At 42.5% G+C, this 25577-nt stretch overlaps 1 protein-coding gene across 1 annotated transcript; it reads right to left on the bottom strand.

The window, feature by feature from the left end:
- PSMA3 (proteasome 20S subunit alpha 3) lies at positions 1-25523 on the bottom strand. Its single transcript, XM_065402596.1, has 11 exons — positions 25388-25523; positions 20074-20156; positions 17906-18029; positions 16061-16162; positions 15836-15909; positions 15093-15165; positions 9483-9548; positions 4936-4982; positions 1324-1391; positions 982-1046; positions 1-176 (listed from the first exon to the last, which is right to left on the bottom strand). Exons 1-11 carry the CDS (start codon positions 25406-25408, stop codon positions 132-134), a joined length of 768 nt encoding a protein of 255 aa, XP_065258668.1. The 5' UTR covers positions 25409-25523; the 3' UTR covers positions 1-131.
- Positions 25524-25577: the final 54 nt, after the last annotated feature.

Below are 25577 nucleotides of genomic sequence, written 5' to 3'. Positions count from 1 at the left end.
TGATAGTAAATGGGAAATTTATTTTAGTGCAAGTTAACATCTTTCCAGCAAGTAAATAATAATCCATGGTTAACACATTAACCGCTACTACAAATTAAGAAAATTGAAACTTGTCTTGAAGTAACAATGTGTTACATATTGTCGTCATCTGATTCATCCTCCTCTTTCAAAGACTCCTGTTTAATAATAAAAAAAAAAAAAAATCAACTCCTAGGTCTTGTTCAGTGGCTACCTTGCAAGTCCCAGGAGTCAGCCTACATTCGACAAAGTATCTGATTCTTTAAAGCTATATACCTGGTATAGTCATTTACACTAGTTCACTAAGTGAGTAGGAAATTTTGGTGTGGTAATTGTATTGCATCCACTTTGTACAGATAAACTAAAGCAGTAGAGAACAAGGCCCTGTATCTACATGGATTGCATAGCACCCTGTGGCAGTCAATAATAGTGTTGCATGGGAAAGTGTCAAATACTGCAACTTCAATGTACAAGAAACACTATTGAAGTGCAGCCATCACTTCCAAAACAAATGCAGAACTGATACATGCACCGATTGACCAGGAAAAATAGAAGCAATTTGTGTTTTAAAGGGTTAGTGTACTGGATATAACTCACTACTACTACTACTGTCAGTTCTCTGTTAAAAAAATTAATCTGATGCATTTGGTTTGTCTTATTTAGGCAAGGAGAAACATGCCTGCTGTACAAGACTTGAACCATACATTGTTGAATGCACATGTGATCAGCTGAAGATGCCACTGGATTACTTTCTTTTTATTCTTCCCTCCAAAGTTTCAGGTAACTGTTTCTGAATCACTTTAATCTAAAAACCCCAGGCTAGATTTGCCTCATAACTAACTGCTTAAAATAATGCACTTCTAGTTGCCAAAACACTAGACAAAGTGAACTTTGTGCGGTTTATTCTATTCTGGATTTGTAAAATGGAGTTTTGAACCTGCTAAATAAAATTCTATTGCTTACCTTAGCATATTTCTCTGCTTCTTCTCTGATGTCTTTTGGAACAATTTCATGTTTTCCTTTTGTTACTGTGAATGAAGCCATATTTATAAAGACTTTAGAAATTACTGGTATAAGCATGGAACTTGTAAGTCTCAAAGTAACAAACTTTGTGATAGAAGCAACAATAGAAACTACAAACATTAACAGGTATGTTACTTTCCCCATAGTATGTGTGGAGTTTAGAATTTGAGTCTTGAATTTGTTTTACTCCCACAGAACCGCCATCAGTTTTATTTGTTCATTTCTATAATCAAAAATGGTGTAGCTAAAGATAACAAAACAAGGAAAAATGAAATACATTACTTTCTCCAACCCAGCTGAGTTCAAGTTCAAAAGATTTATCCTTCACTTCATCATGAACTATGTAGATTCTAGAAAGAATGAAGAAAATGTTTAAGAAGAGTTAGCCACTGACATTTTCCCTTCCCAAAGCCAAGGATTAATATGCAAAATGAACAATTACAATAAAGTTCTATTTGCCCCCTCCCTTCTTCCCCTGCTAGTTTGTAGTATCACGTTTTCCTGTTTTTAACATGTTTCTCTTGTATGGTAAAGGACCCACACACCAGTACTGTATATAGTAGTTTTACATTAATGTACGAAGTAAATGCTGAAAGTAACATTCCCTCCCACATATAGTAGCATTCACTAACAGTAAAACTTTCAGCCAAGGTACCACCCCTTAACTCAAGGTCTTAAACTCAAGCTGTCTCTTATAACCAGTAATAAGTGCGGAACAAGTATCCTGATCAAATATACAGACAGCATAACACTTAAGTGATCCCATGAGTGATGCCCTTAACCTACTGCCTCAACTATTCATGAAACTGAAGCCAGCAAGTAGTTCTCCTAAAAATATATTTCTCCTGCAAGTCATATAAATAAATTAATGAAGACTGAGTAAATGCAGCTCAAACTTACAAATGTTGTCTAATATACACATGTGCATGCACACACCTTGCACATCTGTAGTTAGTAACTTGTGTACAAGCCCCTATTTACATATGGAACTGGCCCTGTGTTACCATGATTGCATGCAGAATTAGAAGGGTAAGTTATGCATGTGTTGCTGTACATACAGTTCTGAAACTAGCCATCAGTCTATAAAATAAAAGGAAAACTGGCAGTGAGGACCAGACTGTAGACTGAATCTTATTTCCGTGTCCTGCAAGAACATATAAACACCTTATAACCTTAATCTATTTGTTCACATGAGGAACACACACCAAAAAAAAAAGCCAAGTTAATGTTCTCCAACAGCTCCCTCAAAGCAGTTGCACAAGTTAACTTCCTAAACAAAACATTCAATTCCAATTGTTACAGAAGCTTGCATTCTTCAAAGTTTGAATTTAGGATGCTTAAATGCGAAGCTGAAAATGGGTAGTTTTAATGGTGGTTATATCCCTTGTCCTCTAGAAGAGGAGCTAGAACCTACAAGTTCACTAATTGCATTGGGCCTATGCTCTGGACTTACTTGCCAACCAAGATCAGAACTCTGAATGCCTCAAAGCCTGCTATTAATCACATGGAATTGTAGGTGCTGATCCTGTGAATTGCTCATGCTACTTTCATTACCTCAACTCACATGCCCTCACCCCCCTTAGTCTCAAAAATAACAGGTGGATGAGACAAAGTGCTTGCCTCCAACAGCTATTGGAGCTATTGCCTCCACTGCTAGTGCAGTGGGGACCCCAAACTGGTTAAGGCCTTTCAGTGCTACTGTAGTGTTAAAGGATTGCAGATAAACTGAAAATGTCAAAAGGAAAAGTGCATAGAGTTGCCGCTATGCAACATTTCAAGCCTCCAGTACCATGTGGTTCACTTTTCCATTCTAATTCCTTAAACCAAAAACTGAAAGTTTGCCCCCAGTTTGTGCAGCTTGAGAGAGTTCGATCCCCCTGCTCACGGGGCTTCAAATAAGAATCAAGGTCAGAGATCCTACTTAAGCTCTCTGGTTCAACACATCTCAAGGCAACCTGAGACATCTGTTCTATGGAACATGCATGTGCCCCAGTACAAAAAGGATTCATCCTAGTACATTTTCTTCATAGCCTTCTAAGATATTGCTACAAAAATACTGGAATCTCATTTGCAACTAAACTTTAATATTAAAGTTTCACAGGCAAGCATACTAGATGTCCAAGAAACTCAGTGTAATTCCTGCAGTAGCTAAAAGTTTGAAGGGGAAGTGTGCTCAGATCTTCAGACAAACTACTAACCCCTGCTCTGAAGTGTTTTCAATCTACCATTTAATTCATACAAAGTATCGAAGGACAGAATCATGGTGAAGGCAGCATTTTATAAGTACCCAGCAGATTAGACCAATTCAGTGTCAGAAATGGAAACTAAAGCCTTAAAATCACTAAGGAAAAATGTCTAGGCAAGAAAGGGTCAAAGAGATACTGATATGAACAAACATGAAAATACAAACGAAGGAAGGAGATACAAGAGTGAGCAATATGGACAGCTACAATAATCTAGGCAAAAAGATAGTTAGGGATCCCTGAAGGGCAGTTTCAGAAGAATGAAGGTGGTACAAAGTTAAAGCACCACCCTTACAATGCTGGATGTTAAGCGGTCTCTTACTGACCCTTCATTAGAAAGAGTGGTGGGGTCAACAGGAAGAGTAAACTAGCATATTTAGAAGCAGAGGAAATATATGGTTGGAGAATTACAACTAAGATAAGTACAGAGGAAAAGTTAAGGCCAAAGGGGAAGAAAGTGGAATCAGACAATTCATGATAAAGTCTATCAAAATGTGTGCAGTGGAAGGTCCTAGATGGAGGGGAAGAGAACCTGCCTTATGGTTAACATGTAGGAAAGATTCCAGAACACACATTAAATCCTGCTGCTACCCCCAACGCTGGACTCACACTCCTATTTCTTCAATTCTGCACCCCACTTCTATTTTCTCTCCTGCCTGTGTTTGTGGGGTTTATAGTAGCAGGAAAATGTGCTCAAGTTCAACAAGAGGTATGTGGGGGCTCATAGCAGCCAGCAGATCAGAATAGGAAGGAAAAGTGACTATCCAGCACTGTCTAATGTACACTATATATAAAATATTTCTCTAGTCTTAATTACCTAACATGGTATTTGTAACACCTGTTTGCAAGTTTAATGTTTCTAAACTTATTAAGAAGCTACTGTGCCACCAAATATCAAATTTGATTGTTAGTTTCCTCCAGGAGTCAGCGAAGTCCTATCATTTCTCCACCCACATAGTAGAAGGCTACATGTCATCTTCTGGATAAATTTCACTGCACTTGCTCTCCTAACCAAGCAGTGATGCTCCTTAAGCAGCTAGCAAGGAGAAGAGAGGGGTGGTAATGAGGCCCTCTCCAGGAACAGTGTTCCTTTGCTTCGTTCCCAGATACTGCCAAGCTAGGAAACACCTGAAACCACAATTCATTGTTAAGTTTGCATAGGTTTATTTCCATAGTAACTCTGTATTATGAACTATGACCAGGTTCTCTCTCTCTCAAATGTTTACATTTAAAAAGTAGGAACACAGCCAAACATTTATCTATACTTAACCCACTGTTCCAAGCAACACCTAAGGTGACTAATGGAAAGAATAAAGATACACGTTTTCACTTGGCTTCCGTAGTGCTGCCAAAAGCACAAAGAGTTGACTCTTTTCACTGTTTCCTATGTATAGTCAGTTTTCCCAATGCTGGATAGATCTTTCGCACAGCAAGGAAGGAGGGAAAACCAGACATTTAAAATAGGGAAAGAGGATTGTAAAACTACCAAAGTTAGTTACACAGGGACAGCCCTAGGAACAGGAGTAGTACTTTAAGCTTTTTTTTTTTTTTTTGGGCCACTTTGCTGATCTATTGAGATGTTTAGTTTTCACAAGGAGGGATAAGAAAATAAGAGCACTGGGGATGAAAGGCCAGAAGAAAGGAAACTTACATTTTTGCAACTTCTTTAACAACATCACGGCAAGTCATTTCTTTCATCTGTGGGTAAGGAATGTACAATTTAGTTGAGGATTTAACATTTTATATTTTTTGGAAAACACTTATCCACGAGGGGAAAGCCAGGATATTGGTGGATGATATACTGAAGAATATTACTCTCGTTTTGTTCCTGCATAGGTTTCTGCTGCACAATCCTGCCACAGGCTCAGTCAAGAAGAGAGCCAAATTAAGTTATCTAATGATTTCTTATTTTCACTTTTTATTCAGACTGCTACTTTTGTATGAGTCCCAAAAGTTACTCTTTCCCATATTCATTCAGTTGTAGACATGCAGATCTTCAGTTTGTGTTCCTGTCAACTGGAAGCTTAGAAACAGAACAGCTTTTTATAAATCTCAGCATACATACCTTTACTTAGCTGATTATACCTTGACGTCTTTTGACAGACTGTAACTTGTGAGACTATCATACCAACAGATGCATCTCTATCTTAGCACCTGTTCTAACAATCATACTTCAAAAGTCTCTAGGGCATTCCCATTTACATGTAGTGTCCTACTAGTAAATGCTAGTCTAATTTTGATAAGACAGACCTCGTGAGGCTGAACAGAGGATTAGTTTTTCATTTTTTCCTCAAACTCATCTAGTTACATTGAGTCCGGAGGCAGTCACTGACAGCTGACCAAAATAAAGTTTCACACCTGATTATGGTAACATTTACAAAATTAAATTCCAGGGTCCATGGCATGGCACAAGCTCATGTAAAAACATTCATACACATCAGATCTCAACCACCTCCTCCTTTTAGAATAATGGAAAAGCAACACATTGAGCCCTGTTGATTTAATGCAGGCACAAAACTAGAAGATCCGTGTTCCCTTTCCCCAATAATTGATTCTTAATGGAGACAGGATCATATCTGGACAAACACTTAGCGAACAACAAGATGGGATACAAGTCTACTGTGCTATTTGTGCTAAATGTTCACGTGCTGCTGCACACAAAGTTCCTTCATATGCATTAATCTACTCATTTCAAAGCAGGATAGATCAGAGCACACTAGGGAAATTTTAATGAGTAGCAGCAGGCCCAGACCGACATCTCATGCACAGCAGGCTAGTATGAGGTAAATTTACACCCCGTCTTGTCACCTTTATGCACACAAGTTACTTGTGAAAGAGCATGAGATCTATTAGTCTTCTGATGTTACAAAGGTTTGCAGGCCACATGTTTTGGCTAGACATTATCCCTGGCCACCTTTTTCATCTCAGATTTATTAATCCTGCAGACAATATCAAAAGCTTGACACTGAATTTATCATTCAAAGGGTTACATGTATCATTCACTGTTCATATCCAAAGTAATGGGGGAAATTTAAACATTAGATGGCACATGAATTGTCTCAGAAGAAGCTGAATTTGTAAGATACTAAAAAACTTTTCCCTGGGTGAATACAGATTCCCACTTTGAGGTATTAAGTGTTTACAGCTACCACTAGGGGTGATTAATACAGCAGTTCTTCATAATGTAGACCACTTATGATGGAAAATACTTCACTAACCACCTCCCCTCCCAGCTTCTGTATCTTCACTGCAGCATGCTTAGCTGTTCCCCTATAATGCTTGGCTATCTAAAATCTGACAGTACTAAGAAGGAAAAGACTTCCTTTAAGATGATAGGTGGAGCTACTTCCTTACCTCTCCCCTCTTTTCTGGGTGTAGATTTTTATATGTAATCTCCAGCAGGCCATATTGTCCATCACTTCAAGACACTTTGCAGTTTGCTACATCTCCTAATTTTATGTTTGAAACTTGATCAAAAGTTAATCTGTGCCAAACATGCACCTGACAAATAGGTCAAAGTCTCTGGAAACCTAGGGATTGTCTCCACTTACTGGGGGGGGGGGGGGGGGGGGGGGGATCAATTTAGCAGGTCTAGTGAAGACAGGCTAAATTGACCGTCAATGGCTCTCCCGTCAACTCTGTTACTCCACCAGAACAAGCAGCATATGGAAAGTCAAAGAGAGAGTTTCTCCTATCGACCCAGCGTGGTGTAACCACCACAAAAGGTTGACCTAAGCTATGTCGACTCCTGCTATATAACTTAGGTTGAGGGAGCCCCGTAGTGTAGACCTGCCCCTAGAATCCTGAGTGAGGTACATCTACTAGGAAGCATTACAGCTTGAGACGGACACAAGCTTTGCATGTGTTCCCTCTAAGGTGTGCACCTGTGCGGCTCCACAGGAGGCCATCAAGGGCCATGCAAGTGTGCACACAGGTGAGGGTGGGGGATGTGTAGGGTGCATGGGGGCAGTAGGGTGAGGTGGGGGGACAGTGATGGGGGTTTGGGGGAGCTTGGGGCGTGCAGGGCTGCCGTTGGGACAGGAGACATGCCTCTCTCTCCCCCGGCCCCAACTCCGGCCAGGGCTGCGGCAGGGACAGGAGACATGCCTCTCTCTCCCCCAGCCAGCCGGGGCTCCAGCAGGGACCAGACAGACACCTCTCCCCATCCAGCACAGTATCTTGATTAGCAGACTGTTTTTTCTCACCCTCTGAATAGCTAGGAGATAATGCCGCAATAAAACTGTCAGCAGTCTACCGGAGAGACTTCTAGCAAGCTCCACACTGCTTGAGAAATTTTAACTTCATGGCTTATAAATTTCATTCTTGGCCATTACCCATCATTTAATTTTTTTTCTCCATTACCCTATCTACGTTATTTTTTCTTGTGCTTTTAAAAAATGGCAAAAAGAGTATTTCACTGTCCCTGGCTTACCATTGCATAAGAGACCAATTACTTGGATCAGCTGGCAGAAATTTTATTGCGTTGAAGTTAGTCACTGGATCAATATAACATTGTCCCTCAACTTGAACTGTGCTCTGAATTCAGAAGAGCATGTGTTAAGTATTCCATGAAAGCTTTAACATTTATAGATTGCAAAGGAATAGTCTCTAGGTAAGACAAATAAAGTTAAGACAAATTCTGATAAGTAGATTTTGGTTGAGCTCCCCTTGGGAAAACTACGGGGTCTGATTGTTGCCGTGTGCAACCCTCATTAGTGTGAATGTCAGCTTTGCACGCTTTTGTTGAAATTCATCCAGGAACATAGGTGGCCACAGAAAGTCCCCCACTGCAGCAGATCTGTCGTGGTTACACTACATGTGAATGGATAACTGTTCAGTGGGTGCACGGAAGACACTGTACCTCCTGCATGTGACAGAACTGGGTTCCACAATAGCTCTGCATAGGCCACTACCGAAAGGGGCTTAAGGAATGGAAAAGGGCCTTGGTTACATGTATCAAGTGAACGTGGCAAGGAATGTTATTAGACCAGTGTGCAGGAATCACACTGTTAGCTACAGCAATTGCAAAGAGAGTATGTATCTGCTCTGGCCACAGGTTGGGATGTTCACTCTGTAACCCCTCCCTCACCCAGCCCCGTGCCTCAGTTTCCCATTTTCCAGGTGGGAATGATGATATTGACCTTCCTCTGTAAAACACTGATATTTATAAAGGAAAAGCACTAAATATTGTTGGCTTTTTTATTAGAGTTTTAAAAGAAATTACCAAAACTAGGACTTCATGGATATATTTTTGTGACTGTTTTTGTCTGATTTCCAGTGACAACAATTCCCTGTTTTTGTGGATTTAAACTTCCCCTCACAGTGTTTGCAAAGCTTTTTGTGGGCAGCAGGGCACGTGATTTATCTAGGGGCCTGATCCTGCAAATTATTACTCATAGCTGTTACTCATGTGAGTGGCCTCATGAAAAGTGGGAGAACTTCCTGTCAAGTGAAAGTTCACAGTAATTACATTTATTTTAGGCACTATTTAGAGGTTTTTAAACCTCTCACTTGGAGGCCAGGACAGTTGTATTTATGTGAACCAAACTTCATAGGTGGAGGGTAAAGTTTTAACAGAAACAGTTCTAAAAGTGGTTTGTGTTCTGTATATACTGCATTTGACAGTGTCAGTTGGTATACAAGTTTAGCTGGTACAGGTGGTGCAAAACTCACAAGTTACTTTGCCAATCATCATTAATATAGCCATCCAAGCTCATGTCAATAAAGCTTTTTATGCTACATATCTATATACTGCTTTAAGAAATTCTTAGAAAAAAATGATATCAACATCATACTCAACAAGTATATTGAAAGGGAGCAAGACGACTGGCTGGTGCTTCACCTGATGAGAACAAACATCTCTGATCTTACTTCTCCACGACAGTATATTTTAGTACAATTCATAGTATTCCACTGGTCATTCAGCTTGGGAAAGAGATGGGGCTGCAGCGCCATTCATTGTTCTTTAGGGGATGTTCCAATCACAGTGGGCTTTAGGGAAATGTTCCTACACAGAGCAAGTAGCTTCATCTACTTGTTAACCTCCCTTGTGCCAGAATGCACTGACGCCCACTAAACCTTACCTTCAAAAACCTAAAAGTTACATCACAACAGTGGTAGCTAGGAATATCGGTCTTGAAATGGATTAATACAAAATAATTGGATATTCTGTATATTATATTGTTAATACCATCCTACCTGAAGTTTTTCAATCTCTGTCTTTGCAGCCTGTCTGGCTTTACCAATGGCACACCCCCAATAACCCTATAAAAGCAACAAAAGAAGAGATTAGTTAAAGTTTGGTTATAATCTTTCTTATAGGGAGGGTTTCTTTAATATTCTTTAGCTGTAAGAACTCAGTAAAGTGTTGTAGTTTACGATGTAGAACTCGGAGTATACCTGTAGGTAATATTACAGTAACAACAAAACATCCTTCTCAGTAAATTCCTCAGAGCGGAATCCTATTTATACTGGTGTTTTAACAGAATAAGTGAAAACTCCCAAAAACTTAACAGACAAAGTGGGCGTAGTAATATCTTTTATTGGACCAACTTCTGTGGGTGAGAGACAAGCGTTCGAGCTTTACACAGAGCTCTTCTTTAGGACTGGAAATTAACTCAAAGTGTCACTGCTAAATACAAAGTTTGAACAGATTGCTTAGCATAAGTAGTTAACACATTTCAAGGGACCATTCAAGGTGACCCCTGAAGTCATAAGGAGGAAGGGAAGGGGGTAGGGGAAATATCTGGGGTGGAAATGAGGGAGGGGGGTTGTTAGGGGGTTGCAGATAGTTGTAATAAGCCATAAATCTAGTCTTTCTATTCAGTCCATGATTTTTAGTGTCTAGCAAAGTTATGAATTTAAGCTTCCAGGCTTGTCTTTTGAAAGCAATGTGCAAGTTTTCTTTGAGGATGAGAACGGATATAGAATGATCACTTTGTGAAAAGTGTTCACCCATAAGTGATATGGCGTTTTTGTCTTTTATCATTTTCCTACATTCATTCGAGAGCGTAATGATTGTGTGGTTTCAGCCACATAGTTGCTATGGGGACATTTAGTGCACTGGATGAGGAACAGATCATGCCATCTGTCCCTATCATTCTCCTATCATTAGTGCACTGGATGAATAGGCATGCGTAGGACCCATGGATCTTAAAAGATGTGTTGTGGGGAGCACTGATCATTGTAGCAGTGGAGATATGTATGCAGGTTTTGCATCTGTGATTCTGGCAGTCTGGTGCCACTTTGAGTTAGTATGTCCTGGTCTGTGGGGAGTTTGCTTCTGATGAGCTTGAAGAGGTCAGGGCCAGAAGAGGGGATTCAGGAAAGATTTCCTTCAGGATGGGGTCTGCATCAAGTATGGGTTGTAGCTATTTGATGGTACTCTGTATGGGTTCCAGTGCGTAGTGGCAGGTCACACCTAGGGGTGTGCAGTTGGAGGAGGTTTAAATTCTATGTTGAAGCCACTTCTTTCGTGGTATTTGGATGGTCCATTCCATGATGTGATCTATTTCTCTAGTGGAGTGCACCCCTCCACTGCTACAATGATCAACGCTCCCCACAACACATCTTTCAAGATCAATGGGTCCTACACATGCCTATCACAATGTGGTGTACTTCATCCAGCACACTAAATGCCCAGATAGCAACTATGTGAGTGAAACCAGACAATCACTACACTCTCAAATGAATTTAGGAAAATGACAAAAGACAAAAATACCCCATCACCTCCACCCATGGGTGAACACTTTTCACAAAGCGATCACTATATCTGACCTATCAGTCCTCATCTTCAAAGGAAAACTGCGCAACACTTTCAAAACATGAGCCTGAGAGCTTAAATTCATAATTTAGCTAGACACTAAAAATAATGGACTGAATAGACATACTAGACTTATGGTTATTACAATAATTTATATAACCCACTAGCAAGCTCCCCCCCCCAACTGCTCTCCCCCCTCCCTTTTTCCTTCCCCCCCATGAACAGAGAGGTGTTAACAGGCCACTTCATCTTGAATGGTCCCTTGAAATGTGTTAACTACTCATGCTAAACAATCTGTCCTACCTTGTATTTAGCTGTGACACTGAGTACCTTTCCCAGACCTGAAGTAGAGCTCCATGTGAGCTCGAAAGCTCGTCTCTCTCACCAACAGAAGTTGGTCAAATAAAAGATATTACATCATCCACCTTCTCTCTCTCTAATATCCTAGGATCAACATGGCTACAACACCGCATACAAAACTAAACATTCCATTTGAATTACGTCATCACTTCCACCCCAAAAAAGTCAGTTTGGTTGTACAACATATATCCATCTCTGGGAATTAACATATACTGTTTTCCCAACATCTCCCTCATGCCATCTGTCCCTTCCTATCATTCTCCTTTGCAGAACTCTCACTGGTGTGTTATCTGCCTTGAAGCATCTTGTATGTTAAAGCCTAGCTGTTCTTACTGATTTTTGTTGGACCCCCAAAACTGCAGCTTTAAAAGTTTCACATACTCTGGAGTGTTTTCGCAGAATACATTTTCTATATTCCTCATGCTTAGATGGGAGAGGTGGTCACCAAACATTTGTTTAGTCACAAAGGAAATCTTAATTTCCTAATTTTTGCACTGCAAGCACAGTGGTAAATACAGTGGAGTTTAATCATGTATACCATTTGATGAAGGAAGGAGATATACATCAGTGACTCACCTTCTTATACCTCACAGCACAGAAGTCAAAGTAATACACAAACTACTGAAACACAAGGTTGAAATGCCTATGGGTCCATCTAGTCCAGTCTGCCTCTTGACAGTGGCTAGTACCAGATGCTTCAGAGGAAGAAGCCCTATACTGGACAATTATGGAATAATCTGTCCACAAAGGTAGTTTCTTGCTAACCTCGTTCATGTTAGCTATGACCTCAAGCATATAGGGTTTACATCTTTTCTAAAAAAATAAAGTTTTTACCCTTATATAAGCATGAACACTCTCAATACACAGATATCTAATAATGTTTGAATCCTAAATCCTTGGATTTAATGATATCCTGTGGCACTGAGTTCCACAGGTTGTGTACAGTAGTATTTGTTTTACCAGTTTTGAATCAGCTTAACGAAAGGTTTACACGCCTTCAATTCCAAGATCATCCCAGCAACTACTTTAAAAATAGGTACAGCATTTCCTACCCTCCAGTATATTGAGACATGGCATATTCTTATTAACAGATCAGCCACTTCATTCTTAAAGTCCTTCAGAACTCCTGGATGGATGCCATCTAGCACTGGTAACTTGCTACTCTTTAATTTATCAATTAGTTCCAGCAACTTCTCTTGATGCCTACTCCTATCAGGGAATAAAGGTACCTCCACAATATCCCCTGCAGTAAAGACTGATGCAAAGAAACCTGATCCTCCTCAATTGTATCTTTTACACTCTATCATGCAGTAGACCCATAGATTCTCAATGTTTCTTGCTTCTGATACTAAAGAACATGTTACTTGCTTTTTCAGATCTTTGGCTATTCTTCAAATTTGTAGCCTCCTAATTTCCATTTTACCTACCCTGGGGGGGAGGGGGGGGGGGGAGGGAGGGATAGCTCAGTGGTTTGAGCATTGGCCTGCTAAACCCAGGGTTGTGAGCTCAATCCTTGAGGGGGCCACTTAGGGATCTAGGGCAAAATCAGTACTTGGTCCTGCTAGTGAAGGCAGGGGGCTGGACTCAATGACCTTTCAGGGTCCCTTCCAGTTCTATGAGATAGGTATATCTCCAGATATTGTATTACCATAGTTTCCTAGTCATTTAAAACCTTCTTTACAGAGGCTCTGATGTTTCCCCTGTGTGGCTAGTCCTGTGCATGGAACGAGAAGATTTCCCATAAAAAGCTACTGTAGACATTGATGGGAGATTGTCTAAAACTAGCTAGGAACAGCTAACCAATACTGTGCTTGTTATGGTTAGTATATATCTATTAGACATTTGCTATAGTAAAATATTTTTACTCAGAGATGTGCTCATTAGGATAAAATACAAAGTGTCAGATTCTATGTGAATATTGTATTCACAAGCCCAACTGTCATGCCCAACGTAAGTATTTAAATATATTCAAACAAGACTACGAAAATAAACCATTAGCTGAAATTTCCAAAATGAAACTGTTGTGCTGCAAAGTTTAAATTTTAACAGTAATCAGTCAATGGTGAAGTAATATAACACTGACCTAATATGTATATACCACAGGATACACACATGCTTTAATAGGGCCAGTTTCTCAAAGTTTAACCCAATTATGGTCACAAGTGAGTGGGAGGAAAAATTTAAACAATACAAATGTGAATTATATTTAGGAGTTGTTTAAGAAAACATTACTAGATGCACCCCAAACTCTACAATTTCAGTGTCAAAGAATGGATTCTTTGGTTAAAAAAAAAAATCCTAACTAAGAAAGAGAAATGAAAGCAGCAATAAAAAAAAAAATCATAATCAACAGAAAGGTGAAGTCAACAGGAAAGACTAAAAATTATCAGTTATTAAATACAGACAGTTGACAGGAAAAGCTAAAGGTATAAATGGAAAAAAAGCTACCACCAGCAGGATTAACAATAAGTAGTAATTTTTTAAATATCAGGAACATAAGAAAACCTAGCACTGGTATCAGTCACTTATTCAACAGGGATGGAAAAGCTGTTGATAAAGAAGAGGCAGATGTAGTCAGTCCATTTCTGTTCTGTATTTGGAAAGAAGCCAGGTGATGTATTCACAGCTTACACTGAAGTGAAATACTTTCTATTGAAAAATGTGACTAGGGAGGGTGTTAAACAGTATCTTGCATCCAGGAGGTTTAAAAGTACTGGCTGATGAGCTCTGACCCACTGATATTGATATTTAAGAAATCTTGGTGTACTGGGAGAGTTCCACAAGACTGAAAACAGCTGGAGTGCCAACATTTAAAAAAGGTAAATGGGAGGACCCAGGTAACCATAAGCCTTTTTAAGCAGATGCAACTTTAATTCTAACATTTAACTTCTGAGTCTTTGCAGCCTTAGTATTCTTTTAATATACTCTGTGTATAATATATATCGAGGTCACAACTGAAAACGAAGTCAGGAAATTCAGATCAAGGCTTAGAGACTATTCTTAGCTATCCACACTTTGAAAGATTTCCTTGCCTTACAAATTATCTTACTAAATACATCCTTAGGGATATAAAATGTGCAGGGCTTTGCTGTTACAGTAGTACTACACATCCTGCTGTTGTCTATGGTCTTGTATTGTCCTGTTTGTTCTTTAGCTGACTATTCAGAGATAGCCCTGTCAAGCATTATGATTTACAAGAGATGTGTCTGTCCTGATCTGACATTATTAAAGCAGTGTCTTAAGGGAATCTACTTGGCGGTAGCTATTAGTAAGTGGGACTCTTAACTACAATGCCACACACTTTGTGTGTCAGAGTCCCATCCATTAATACCTGACTTCAGAAGACAGAACAAATAAAGTGATGTGCTGGGTTTCTGACACATTTAGCAGAGGGGCTTAACAGACAAGCTACTTTTCCAAAAAAGTCCTTGACACTCATCTTTAACAAATAAGTGAAACCAGGTGTGAGAAACGCTGTCAATTACAATTGACAGTGATTTTGAAAAGGTCTATCTCAAGAGTACTTAGCTTGCAAACAGACAAGCCACACCAATGCCATACAACACTACCAGTTCAACTGTCATCCAGCAGTAGTGACCACTATCCAAAGAGAAAATCCTATATTCCATGACCCTATTAGGAACTATTAGGTCAGAAGATATTTGAGGCTATTTCAAAATACTCACATATGAAACACCTGATGGGTCAATCATGTAAAGCTGAGCGCCATCATCCTCATCATAAGACCCTAACATGAAACTGAATAAAGAAAATGAGATATTAGAAGACAGGTTAAGCATGGTGCTACAAAAATCACAAAGATTAATTATACTGCCTTGGGGTTTTTTTGCACACAATAGACAACAAGGTCTCATCATTGCTCTTGCAGTGAAACCTCCACTACATACTACCTTCCAACAAGAAACTCATCTTAACCTTTTGGGTACCCTCATCCCCAAAGTTGTCAGTACAATTTTGCTCGACCTATAGCTAAAGATCGTCTGTCTTAAGTCACTGACTTATTGGTCCCTTGGATTGTCATTTAAGATAAACAGCACTGTATTTACAATGCCTCACTTAGCGACAGGGCCGGAGAAGTAAATTTTCAAATGACAATTTTGCTTTCGTGATTCCCATGGAAGTTACCAGCACAAGCGTCTCAGTTTTAAAATTTAGGAATAATTAGATATTTTACCTAGTAATCAAATGCATCTTTACACAGACATATGAGCTCTTTACCTAAAGTCCTCCTCAATATTACCAATATAATTACACTTGTTTTTAGGATATAGATAGATAAATACACAAACACGGTGGCACAGATACACCAAGGTGAAAAAACACCTTATAAATACCCAAGATAAATCTATCTATTGTGCACTGAATAAAAATTCTCACAATCAAGCACAAGTATTTAAAAAACTCATACCTGCAGCCAAAAGGTCTGACAGCACTGTATAGTGTGTAGGCATGTACATACATGGCCACTCTGTCAGCAAGATGCTGGGGGGGGAAAAGGGAGGAGTTTTAGACCATTTAATTTAATGAAATAAACATGCCTCAAGTAAAACAATTCAAAACAGGCTACCTTCCTTGTCACAGGATCTAAGGAAACCTAAAGAATTAATTTGTGCTAAAAGCATCAGTTACTTACCTTCAATGGAATATTATAGCCATAGTTGGATCTAAAGTTAGAAGCTTCTTCTCTAGCTATGTCTGCCAAAGAACGAGCATCTGCCAGGAGTCCTGCTACTGCCTGAAATGAAGAGTATCACCGGCTAAAGTCAACACTCAGATAAATTACCGCTATTTCTTGCAAGGTAATTGACAAACGTTAGACAACGTCTAATTCTGTTACTGTGACTTAAACAGGTTTAACATACATATGCCCTTTCAAAACTGACCAAAACAGACTTTACACCTCTCAACAAGCTGAAAAAACACCAATCAAGTATCAAACCTTTTTAAAATTATTCAGTAAACACATAATTGATGTATTAGTGTAAACCACATAAAATAAAGGTATACTTTTAAGATCCAACTTCTATGTAAGCTGTAAGGTTAACTTAATATAAACAAAAAGCATGAGAACATGGAAAAAATAGACAAGTACCCTTAACAGTATATTATATATTTCCCCCCCTGGATTTTAAGACTTCTTGAACTGCGGCAACACCTACCCTTCTTCTGGCAGCATTACAGTTGCAGGAGCAATCTTCTTACTCCCCATGACTAGTGGTGCAGCTTCAAGCAGTTTTACTAGTATGGTTCCCACCGGATGTTTAGGGCCCTACCAAATTCACAGCCATGAAAAATGCATCACGGACTGTGAAATTTGGTGTCCCCTGTGAAATCTGGTCTTTTGTGTACTTTTACACTATACTATATAGATTTCAAGGGGGAGACCAGTGTTTCTCAAACTGGGGGTCCCAATCCATAAAAGGGTTATGGGGGGGGGGGGGGAGGGTATTGCCACCTTTACTTCTGCGCTGCCTTCAGAGATAGGTGGCCTGAGAGGCGGTGGCTACTGGCCAGGTGCCCAGCTCTCAAGGCAGTGCCCCACCAGCAGCAGCGCAGAAGTAAGGGTGGCAATACCATACCATGCCCCCCTTACTTCTACACTGCTGCCTTCAGAGTTAGGTCAGGACTCCTACAGTTACAACACCGTGAAATTTCAGAGTTAAATATCTGAAATCATGAAATTTATAATTTTTAAAATCCTATGACTGTGAAATTGACCAAAATGGACTGTGAATTTGGTAGAACCCTACTGATGTTACTGACATTACTACTGGGGACAGGTCAGTAGCCCATGATATCTGGTCCCTTTCTACCAGCCATTATAGCATCCTGCTCCTTCCGTCCCATGCCTCTTTCAAAAGAAGGTGAGAATATCTTATATGTGAGTGTTGTTGTGTGTTTTGCTATTCTTAGAAAATGTGTTTTATGATATGGGTAACAAGAGGCTGCTTTCTTAATATTTAGTTTATGCATATTCCTGCTCTCATTGGAGCATTTGTTTTAATGCACATAGAGAAAGAAACCAGAGAAAGTTAACTCTAGAATGAGTGTCAAGTATCAGAGGGGTAGCCGTGTTAGTCTGGATCTGTAAAAAGCAACAGAGAGTATTCACTCACGAAAGCTTATGCTCCAATACATTTGTTAGTCTATAAGGTGCCACAGGACTCTTCGTTGCTTTTTTCTAGAATGAGTAAATATCACAGATCAGCCTCCCATTTTACTGTGAGATTTTGCTTGTACATGAACAGGTTTATACACATACCCACAAACAGGACTAGAAGTGCATACACAGAATTGAGAATCAGATTTGTCTAAATGTCCCTTGACTTTTCTCTGACTACAAGTTTAGAAGCGTTGGGATACAGTACTTCAAAAGCTATTTAATATTGGCTATATTTATGCAATGGACTATCCATTTTCTGTAACGTTTTCCTAATTCATACATAGGAGAAAAGCAAAAAGTGTTGCAGCACCTCACCATTCCAACATGTCGATCAACATTGAAGAGACGTTTATTGGAACCTTCTTCATAAAGCTTGGACAAGACTAGTTTCTCTACTCCAAAGACAACACCATCTTTACATCTTATGCCAATTGCTGTACTGAAAGACAAGTCAAATATAAGAAGAGTAAGATTTTTTTTTAAAAACAACAAAACCCCCACTAAATAGCTAGGAGTGGGGTTGGAAAGTTATTTTAGCATTTCTTTATCAAAGTTAAATGGGTGCAGGACTGAAGTACAAGACAGCTTAATTTAAAGTGAGGTAGATCTGCTCCATGATTTCACTGCTGTCTTGAAGATAGGGAGGAAAAGAGTAAGACCCACTGAAGTTACTCGGTGTTTCTATAAGAAAGTGGCACAGCATTTCCCTTTTTCCCATCCTACACAAGGAAGTTTTTGCACACACTCTGTACATCTAGAACTAAATAGTTTGAGGGACGTGGGTGGGGAGCAGTTCTCCCTTCAAACCTGCAGGTTTCCTATAGTTTTGAAGTGGGAGCATTTACATGGATATGTTATTTTACTTCAATCCCCCTCTCTCCCAATAAGCACATAATCATAAAAATAGGAACACAGCTCCTGAGAGTGCCCAGGCAGTGGCACAAGTATCTCAAGAATCTGTTGTCATCACTAAGTTAGGAGGGCCATGGCCCCTACCTACTCCATAAGGAAGAGGTTCTCAAATTGGGGAGCGCAGAATGAATTCTGGGGTGGCGTGAGAAGCAGCTCTGCCTTCAGAGCTGGAAGCCAGAGAGTAGCAGCTGCTGACCAGGCATCCAGCTCTGAAGGCAGCACCGCCACCAGCAGCAGCGGAGAAGTAAGTGTGGCAATGCCAAACCATGCCACTGTTACTTCACTGCTGCTGGTGACAGTGTTGCCTTCACAGCTGGGTACCTGGCCAGTAGCCGCCACTCTCCACTCTGCCTTCAGAGTTGGGCGGCCGTATATGTACTTGTGTGGCGAGAGCAGGAGGTGTAAACTGCTACAGAGAAGGCAGGAGGGGCTCGATCAAATAAGTTTGAGAACCACTGCCATAAAGTGCAACACTGACAAGTTCCCTCCTCCCTCCATGGGGCTAAATCATGTCCTCTAAGTGCCTAACATTAAAGTATCTAGACACATCAAAAAGTCTTACTGACCAAGTGAATAAAGAAGAGAAGATAAATCACTAGAACATGCACTTCAGTGAAATTAAATAGTTCTTACCAATTGGTCCATATCATAGTGAGAATTACTACAAAATAGTTTTGGATGCATATTTAAGATTTATGGACCATTTCACAATTACTTTTAGGATGGTATTACAGATGGTAAGAGATCTTTAAAAGCATTTGATGAAGTCACTAAAAGGGTGATATACTCCCAAGATATTAGATATTCATACTAGCTGGAGTACCACACAGATTTATTTTGAACTATGTTGTTTCTATTGCAATAGTATCCAGAGACCTGGAACAAGACCAGTTACTGTACAAACACAGGATGATCCAATCCAAACCTCAAAGCAATTTATCTGCATTTACTAGTCAACACATCCAGATTGTGCTACAACACAATAGAGTATTTACATTTTTATAGCTGTCACCTGGCATATGCCTGAAGGAACACATTTAGTCTTAGGGAGGCTGACGTTGTAGTTTTAGCCAAACCATCATTCTTTAAGAAACTGGCAACAGCCAGTGAGACTACTACAAACCTGTGTGGTCCTGAGCAAGTTACTTGACTTCTCAGTGCCTCAATTCACCATCTCTAAAATGGCCTTTTTGGTATTTATATAGCCTATTACCATAATAGATAAGCACCTTACATATATTAAGGACCTATGCAATCAGCTTTTGCCCCAAAGTATGAGATTTTATTACACTTAGCACACATGAATAATTTACTACCTTCCTTTGCAGTCTCAAAACATGCCTTTATAATTTTTGTTCCTCCATACTATTGAACAAATAAGGACGATTACACTCCCTTTATATTTAATCTGAAGAGCTTCCTGAGAGGAATACAGTCACAAAATTGGCTCATCACTTATTTCAGGAGTACAATTTTCTTTGCAATACGATCTTAACTATCTGCCCTAATCGCATTTTTCTTGTCATTTTTAAAGAAATAGGTGAAGTAAAAAACAAAGACATTTCTCTTACCTACTATTCTCCACAGCTTTCATAGCATATTCAACTTGAAATACTCTGCCATCTGGAGAGAAAGTGGAAGCTGACAGGTCATACTGTAAAGGAAGAAAAACTACTCAGCATAAAAAAAGTTACAAATAGAGCCCACATAGCAGTAGTACTAAACTATTTTTCTATGCAAAGTCTTAAAGTGAGTCTCTGGAGAAAATCTGTATAAGAACATAAGAACGGCCATACTGGGTCAGACCAAAGGTCCATCTAGCCCAGTATCCCGTCTTCCGACAGTGGCGAATGCCAGGTGCCCCAGAGGGAATAAACAGAATAGGTAATTATCAAGTGATCCATCCCGTCGCCCATTCCCAGCTTCTGGCAAACAGACTAGGGACACCATCTCCGCCCATCCTGGCTAATAGCCATTGATGGATCTATCCTCCATGAACTTATCTAGTTCTTTGTTGAACCCTGTTATAGTCTTGGCCTTCACAACATCCTCTGGCAAGGAGTTCCACAGGTTGACTGTGCACTGTGTGAAAAAAATACTTCCTTTTGTTTGTTTTAAACCAATTTCATTTGTGACCCCTAGATCTTGCATTATGAGGAGTAAATAACACTTCCTTATTTACTTTCTTCAAACCAGTCATGTTTTTATAGACCTCTATCATATCCCCCCTTAGTCATCTCTTTTCCAAGCTGAAAAGTCCGGGTTTTATTTCTTTCTCCTCATATGGAAGTTGTCCCAAACACCTAATCATTTTTGTTGCCCTTTTCTGAACCTTTTCCAATTCCAATATATTTTTTGAGATGGGGCGATTACATCCACATACAGTATTCAAGATGTGGGCATACCATGGATGTATAGAGGCAATATGATATTTTCTGTCTTATTATCTACCCCTTTCTTAATGATTCCCAACATTCTGTTTGCTTTTTTGACTGCTGCTGCATATTGAGTGTGTTTTCAGAGAACTATCCACGACTCCAAGATCTCTTCCTTGAGTGGTAACAGCTAATTTAGACCCCATTTTATGCGCATAGTTGGGATTATGTTTTCCAATGTGCATTACTTTGCGTTTATCAACACTGAATTTCATCTGCCATTTTGTTGTCCAGTCACCCAGTTTTGTAAGATCCTTTTGTAGCTCTTTGCAGTCTGCTTGGGACTTAACTATCTTGAGTAGTTTTGTATCATCTGCAAATTTTGCCACTTTGCTGTTTACCCCTTTTTCCAGATAATTTATGAATATGTTGAATAGGACTGGTCCCAATACAGACCCCAGGGGACACACCGTTATTTAGACTCTCTCCATTCTGAAAACTGACCATTTTATCTTAACATGTAAGAATGGTTCACTCATGTTGATATTTACTTCATGTGAATAAAGGGGGCAGTACTTTAAAAAAATTTCAGACAGTTCCCTTTTAGTGAAAGTATATAAACTCAAAGTAAATTAGTAAACTCAATGTTGGTTAGCTTAGTTTTTAAAAAAGCTCTTGCTTCAGTGATATTCATTCCATAATTCAAACCCATTAAGGAATCTCAAATTCCATATGACAATCTCAAAGCACTTCTCACATATAACGTTTAAGTTTTTCCACAAACCGGGGCTTCATCTTTGGTACCTAGGCAACATGTACAGCAGATGGTGTGAGAGGTCAGTGGGCATTTGAGTGATGTTGGTGAACAGTGCTGCCTGCTGGCCAAATAGGTATAGCACTAACTGAGCTCTGCTTGTAACTGTATTATTCTTGGTCCAAGGAAATTCAGGGTATATCTACACCCACCTCTCCTCACCACATTTCAGAGCCTGGGTGGAAACATCTACACTGCTATTTTTAGCCGCATACCATGAGCCTGAGTCAGTTGACCCAGGCTCTGAAACTCTCTGCCACAGTTGTGGGGTGTTTTTGCAGTGTAGACAGACCCTTAATCATCTAAGTACTGTGGAGTTTGCGCATGCCTGGTTGCAGCAAGGGGCAGAAGAATAAAAAAGTAGATGTTTCATGAAAGCACCCAACTATTATGAATATGCAAGTTTAACCCAGACCTTCCCTTGTTCCCTGAAAACAGTTTTCAAGTCTGATTCATTCTTAATGAACCGGGAACTGCCAACAAGTGACAGATCATCTTCTCACTAAGCCGTAGGCTAGGTCTACACTAGCACTTTTGCAGGTAAAACTTTTGTCTGTCGGGGGGTGGGGGGGTGTGTGAAAAACCACACCCGACCGACATAAGTTTCACTGACAAAAGCGCTGGTGAGGACAGCGCTAAGTCAGCGGGAGACGCTCGCCCGCCGACATAGCTACCCGCCGCTCACTGGGGGTGGTTTAATTATCCCAACGGGAAAGCTCTCTCACGTCAGCATAGAGCGGCTACAGCTGTGCCGCTGTAAGGTCTGTACCGTACCAGCGTGTCTCAAATGAGGCCACCAGAGGTTTTTCTTGCGGCCACAACCTTCTGGGTGGTGATGGTGGGCGGGGGGGAAGAGGAGGAGCGGCCCTTCCCCTAGGGTCACCAGCAGGGATTGGTCCCAGCCCCATTCTGAAGCCACAAACACTGTTAGGAGCAGGCCACCTGTGTGAGTTCCCCACCTTCCTAGGGGCAGTGGGGATTGGACTTCAGCCCTGGGGTGGTGGGCTCTGGCCATGCGGCGGCAGGCTTCATCTCCCAGTGGCAGGACTTTGTGCTCTGGCCCTGGGCACATTCCCCCCACATCACTCCTGACCCCTGCTGCCTCCTCCAGCCCCCAGCCATGCAGCAGAACCCCATGATCTAGCCCTGGACTCACCCCTCCATCGCCCCAACCCCCGCTACCTCTTTCATCCCCCCCATCCAGTCCCCCATTGCCCCTGGCCCTCCTTACCTACCTCCCCATCCAGGGTTTAATTTGTTCCCCAGCTTGCTGGAGATGAGTAAGTCTGCTGTGAAAAGGGATATTAACAAATATACAAATATCACTTTTCACAGTGGCAGACTTACTAGATAGCAAATTAAAACAAAATCAACCATAAAAAGCAAAACACGCAAAGCACCTTATTTGTGTTTCTATTCTGTTTAGGCCCAGTAAATATTAGAGACAACTGTACATTATTTTTATTACTGAGTCTGAAAAAAACCCTGCATAAATAAATTACAATGATTTGGGCATGTATATGTGCATATTTATTTGTTTTTCCTAAAATTAATTAAGTATTTTAGGAAAAATTGTAAGAGCAAGAGCTGGTGGCTGCTCTTGGAGGCCACCAAAAAATTTGTTGTGAGAACCCCTAGACATAGCCATGCCATAGTCTCATGCACTTACTGCATTAGCCTGAGTCAGAGTGGCAGAGGGCCTTGTCAAGCACCAGTGACGTCTGCATATCCATAGAAAATAGCATCCCCCATAAGTTAAATGGCACGTTCCCAGCCACAGCCTCCCCAGTTCATTGACAACATGCATCTGAACATGGAAAGGGGCATCCTGAATCTCTCCCTGCAGATGAGGCGCCCCGTTTTCAAACACAGCAGCAACTGGAGGAGGGGGCATCGTGGGGCTGAGCACATCCATGGGGCTGAGAAGAGTACATCGGTGCCCTGGGGCTGGACAGAGAGCCCCCATTGCTCCACCACCCCCATCATCCCCTTCCCTCCTCCTCCTAGAGCCCCACCTCCCCAATTCACCCCACTTCCTATAGCCCCACACACTCCTCCTCCCAGGGCACCCACCCATCCAGACCCAATCTCCCCAGAGGTACCCATTCCCACTCTCCCCCCCCCTTAGAGCCCACCCTCTCCCAGAGCCCCCTGCACCCATTCTCCTGACCGTCTAGACAGGACCCCGCCATCCGCTCTCCTCACGCCCTAGAGCAGCGGCTCTCAAGCCCCACCCCGGGCTGAAGCCCTGATTTTTTTTAAAACATGTTGGGGAGGAGAGACCTCCGGGGGAAAAGTTTGAGAACCCCTTGGCCTAGAGCCCCCCATCCCTTCCCCCGCTGCCCACTCCCTAGACCCCCACCCCTTCTCCTACCTTGCGCCCTAGAGCCCCCCATCCCTTGCGCCCTAGAGCCCCCCATCCCTTCCCCCTCCCCTAGCTCCTACCCCCACTGCCCACCCTCTAGACCCCCACCCTTCTCCTCCCCTTGACCCCTAGAGCCCCCCATCCCTTCCCCCTCCCCTAGCTCCTGCCCCCGCTGCCCACCCCTAGACCCCCACCCTTCTCCTCCCCTTGACCCCTAGAGCCCCCCATCCCTTCCCCCTCCCCTAGCTCCTGCCCCCGCTGCCCACCCCCTAGACCCCCACCCCTTCTCCTCCCCTTGCCCCCTAAAGCCCCCCATCCCTTCCCCCTCCCCTAGCTCCTGCCCCCACTGCCCACCCCCTAGACCCCCACCCTTCTCCTCCCTTGCCCCCTAAAGCCCCCCATCCCTTCCCCCTCCCCTAGCTCCTACCCCCACTGCCCACCCTCTAGACCCCCACCCTTCTCCTCCCCTTGACCCCTAGAGCCCCCCATCCCTTCCCCCTCCCCTAGCTCCTGCCCCCGCTGCCCACCCCTAGACCCCCACCCTTCTCCTCCCCTTGACCCCTAGAGCCCCCCATCCCTTCCCCCTCCCCTAGCTCCTGCCCCCGCTGCCCACCCCCTAGACCCCCACCCCTTCTCCTCCCCTTGCCCCCTAAAGCCCCCTCATCCCTTCCCCCTCCCCTAGCTCCTGCCCCCCGCTGCCCACCCCCTAGACCCCCACCCCTTCTCCTCCCCTTGCCCCCTAAAGCCCCCTCATCCCTTCCCCCTCCCCTAGCTCCTGCCCCCGTTGCCCACCCCCTAGACCCCCACCCCTTCTCCTCCCCTTGCCCCCTAAAGCCCCCCATCCCTTCCCCCTCCCCTAGCTCCTGCCCCCGCTGCCCACTCCCTAGACCCCCACCCTTTCTCCTCCCCTTGCCCCCTATAGCGCCCCATCCCTTCCCCCTCCCCTAGCTCCTGCCCCCGCTGCCCACCCCCTAGACCCCCACCCCTTCTCCTCCCCTTGCCCCCTAAAGCGCCCCATCCCTTCCCCCTCCCCTAGCTCCTGCCCCCGTTGCCCACTCCCTAGACCCCCACCCCTTGCCCCCTAGAGCCCCCCATCCCTTCCCCCTCCCCTAGCTCCTGCCCCCGCTGCCCACCCGCCAGAGCCCTGTGGCCCCTCCCCTCGCTTAACACTTTCGCTTTCCCACCAGCCGCGCGGGCCGAAGTGACTCAGCAGAGCGGCGCGCCGCCTTACCCAGCCCGCGCGGGCAGTACTTCCCCCCTCCCGGTCCCATGGGGGGGAGCTCAAGCTGCCCTCCCGCCCCCAGCAGGCCCCGGCGAGGAGACACACTCACCCCGGTGCCGATGGAGCTCATGGCGGCGGAGCCGTGCAGAGAGCGAGCGCCGGACAGACCCGATCCACACACGCGCACACCGCGCCTCGCTCACGCGCCCCAGCGCTCACCAACGCACCTTCCCATTGGTCCGCTGCACACCAGCCAATGAGCTCCCGCGGTGGGTTCCTATGTGAACGTGCGCGTCCGC

The sequence above is a fragment of the Emys orbicularis genome, chromosome 4 (assembly GCF_028017835.1).
Source record: "Emys orbicularis isolate rEmyOrb1 chromosome 4, rEmyOrb1.hap1, whole genome shotgun sequence".
NCBI classification, from domain to species: domain Eukaryota; kingdom Metazoa; phylum Chordata; order Testudines; family Emydidae; genus Emys; species Emys orbicularis.
This window is presented reverse-complemented; position numbering and strand designations above follow the sequence as displayed.

Bases quoted from the DNA above. Each gene is read 5' to 3' on its own strand.
- PSMA3 (XM_065402596.1), bottom strand. From the start codon at position 25,408: ATGAGCTCCATCGGCACCGGG. The intron at 16,163-17,905 runs GTGAGGTGCTGC...TCTTCATTTCAG, and splicing joins TTGATCGACATGTTGGAATG to GCAGTAGCAGGACTCCTGGC. The intron at 4,983-9,482 runs GTAGGATGGTAT...CCTTACCCACAG, and splicing joins CAGAGATTGAAAAACTTCAG to ATGAAAGAAATGACTTGCCG.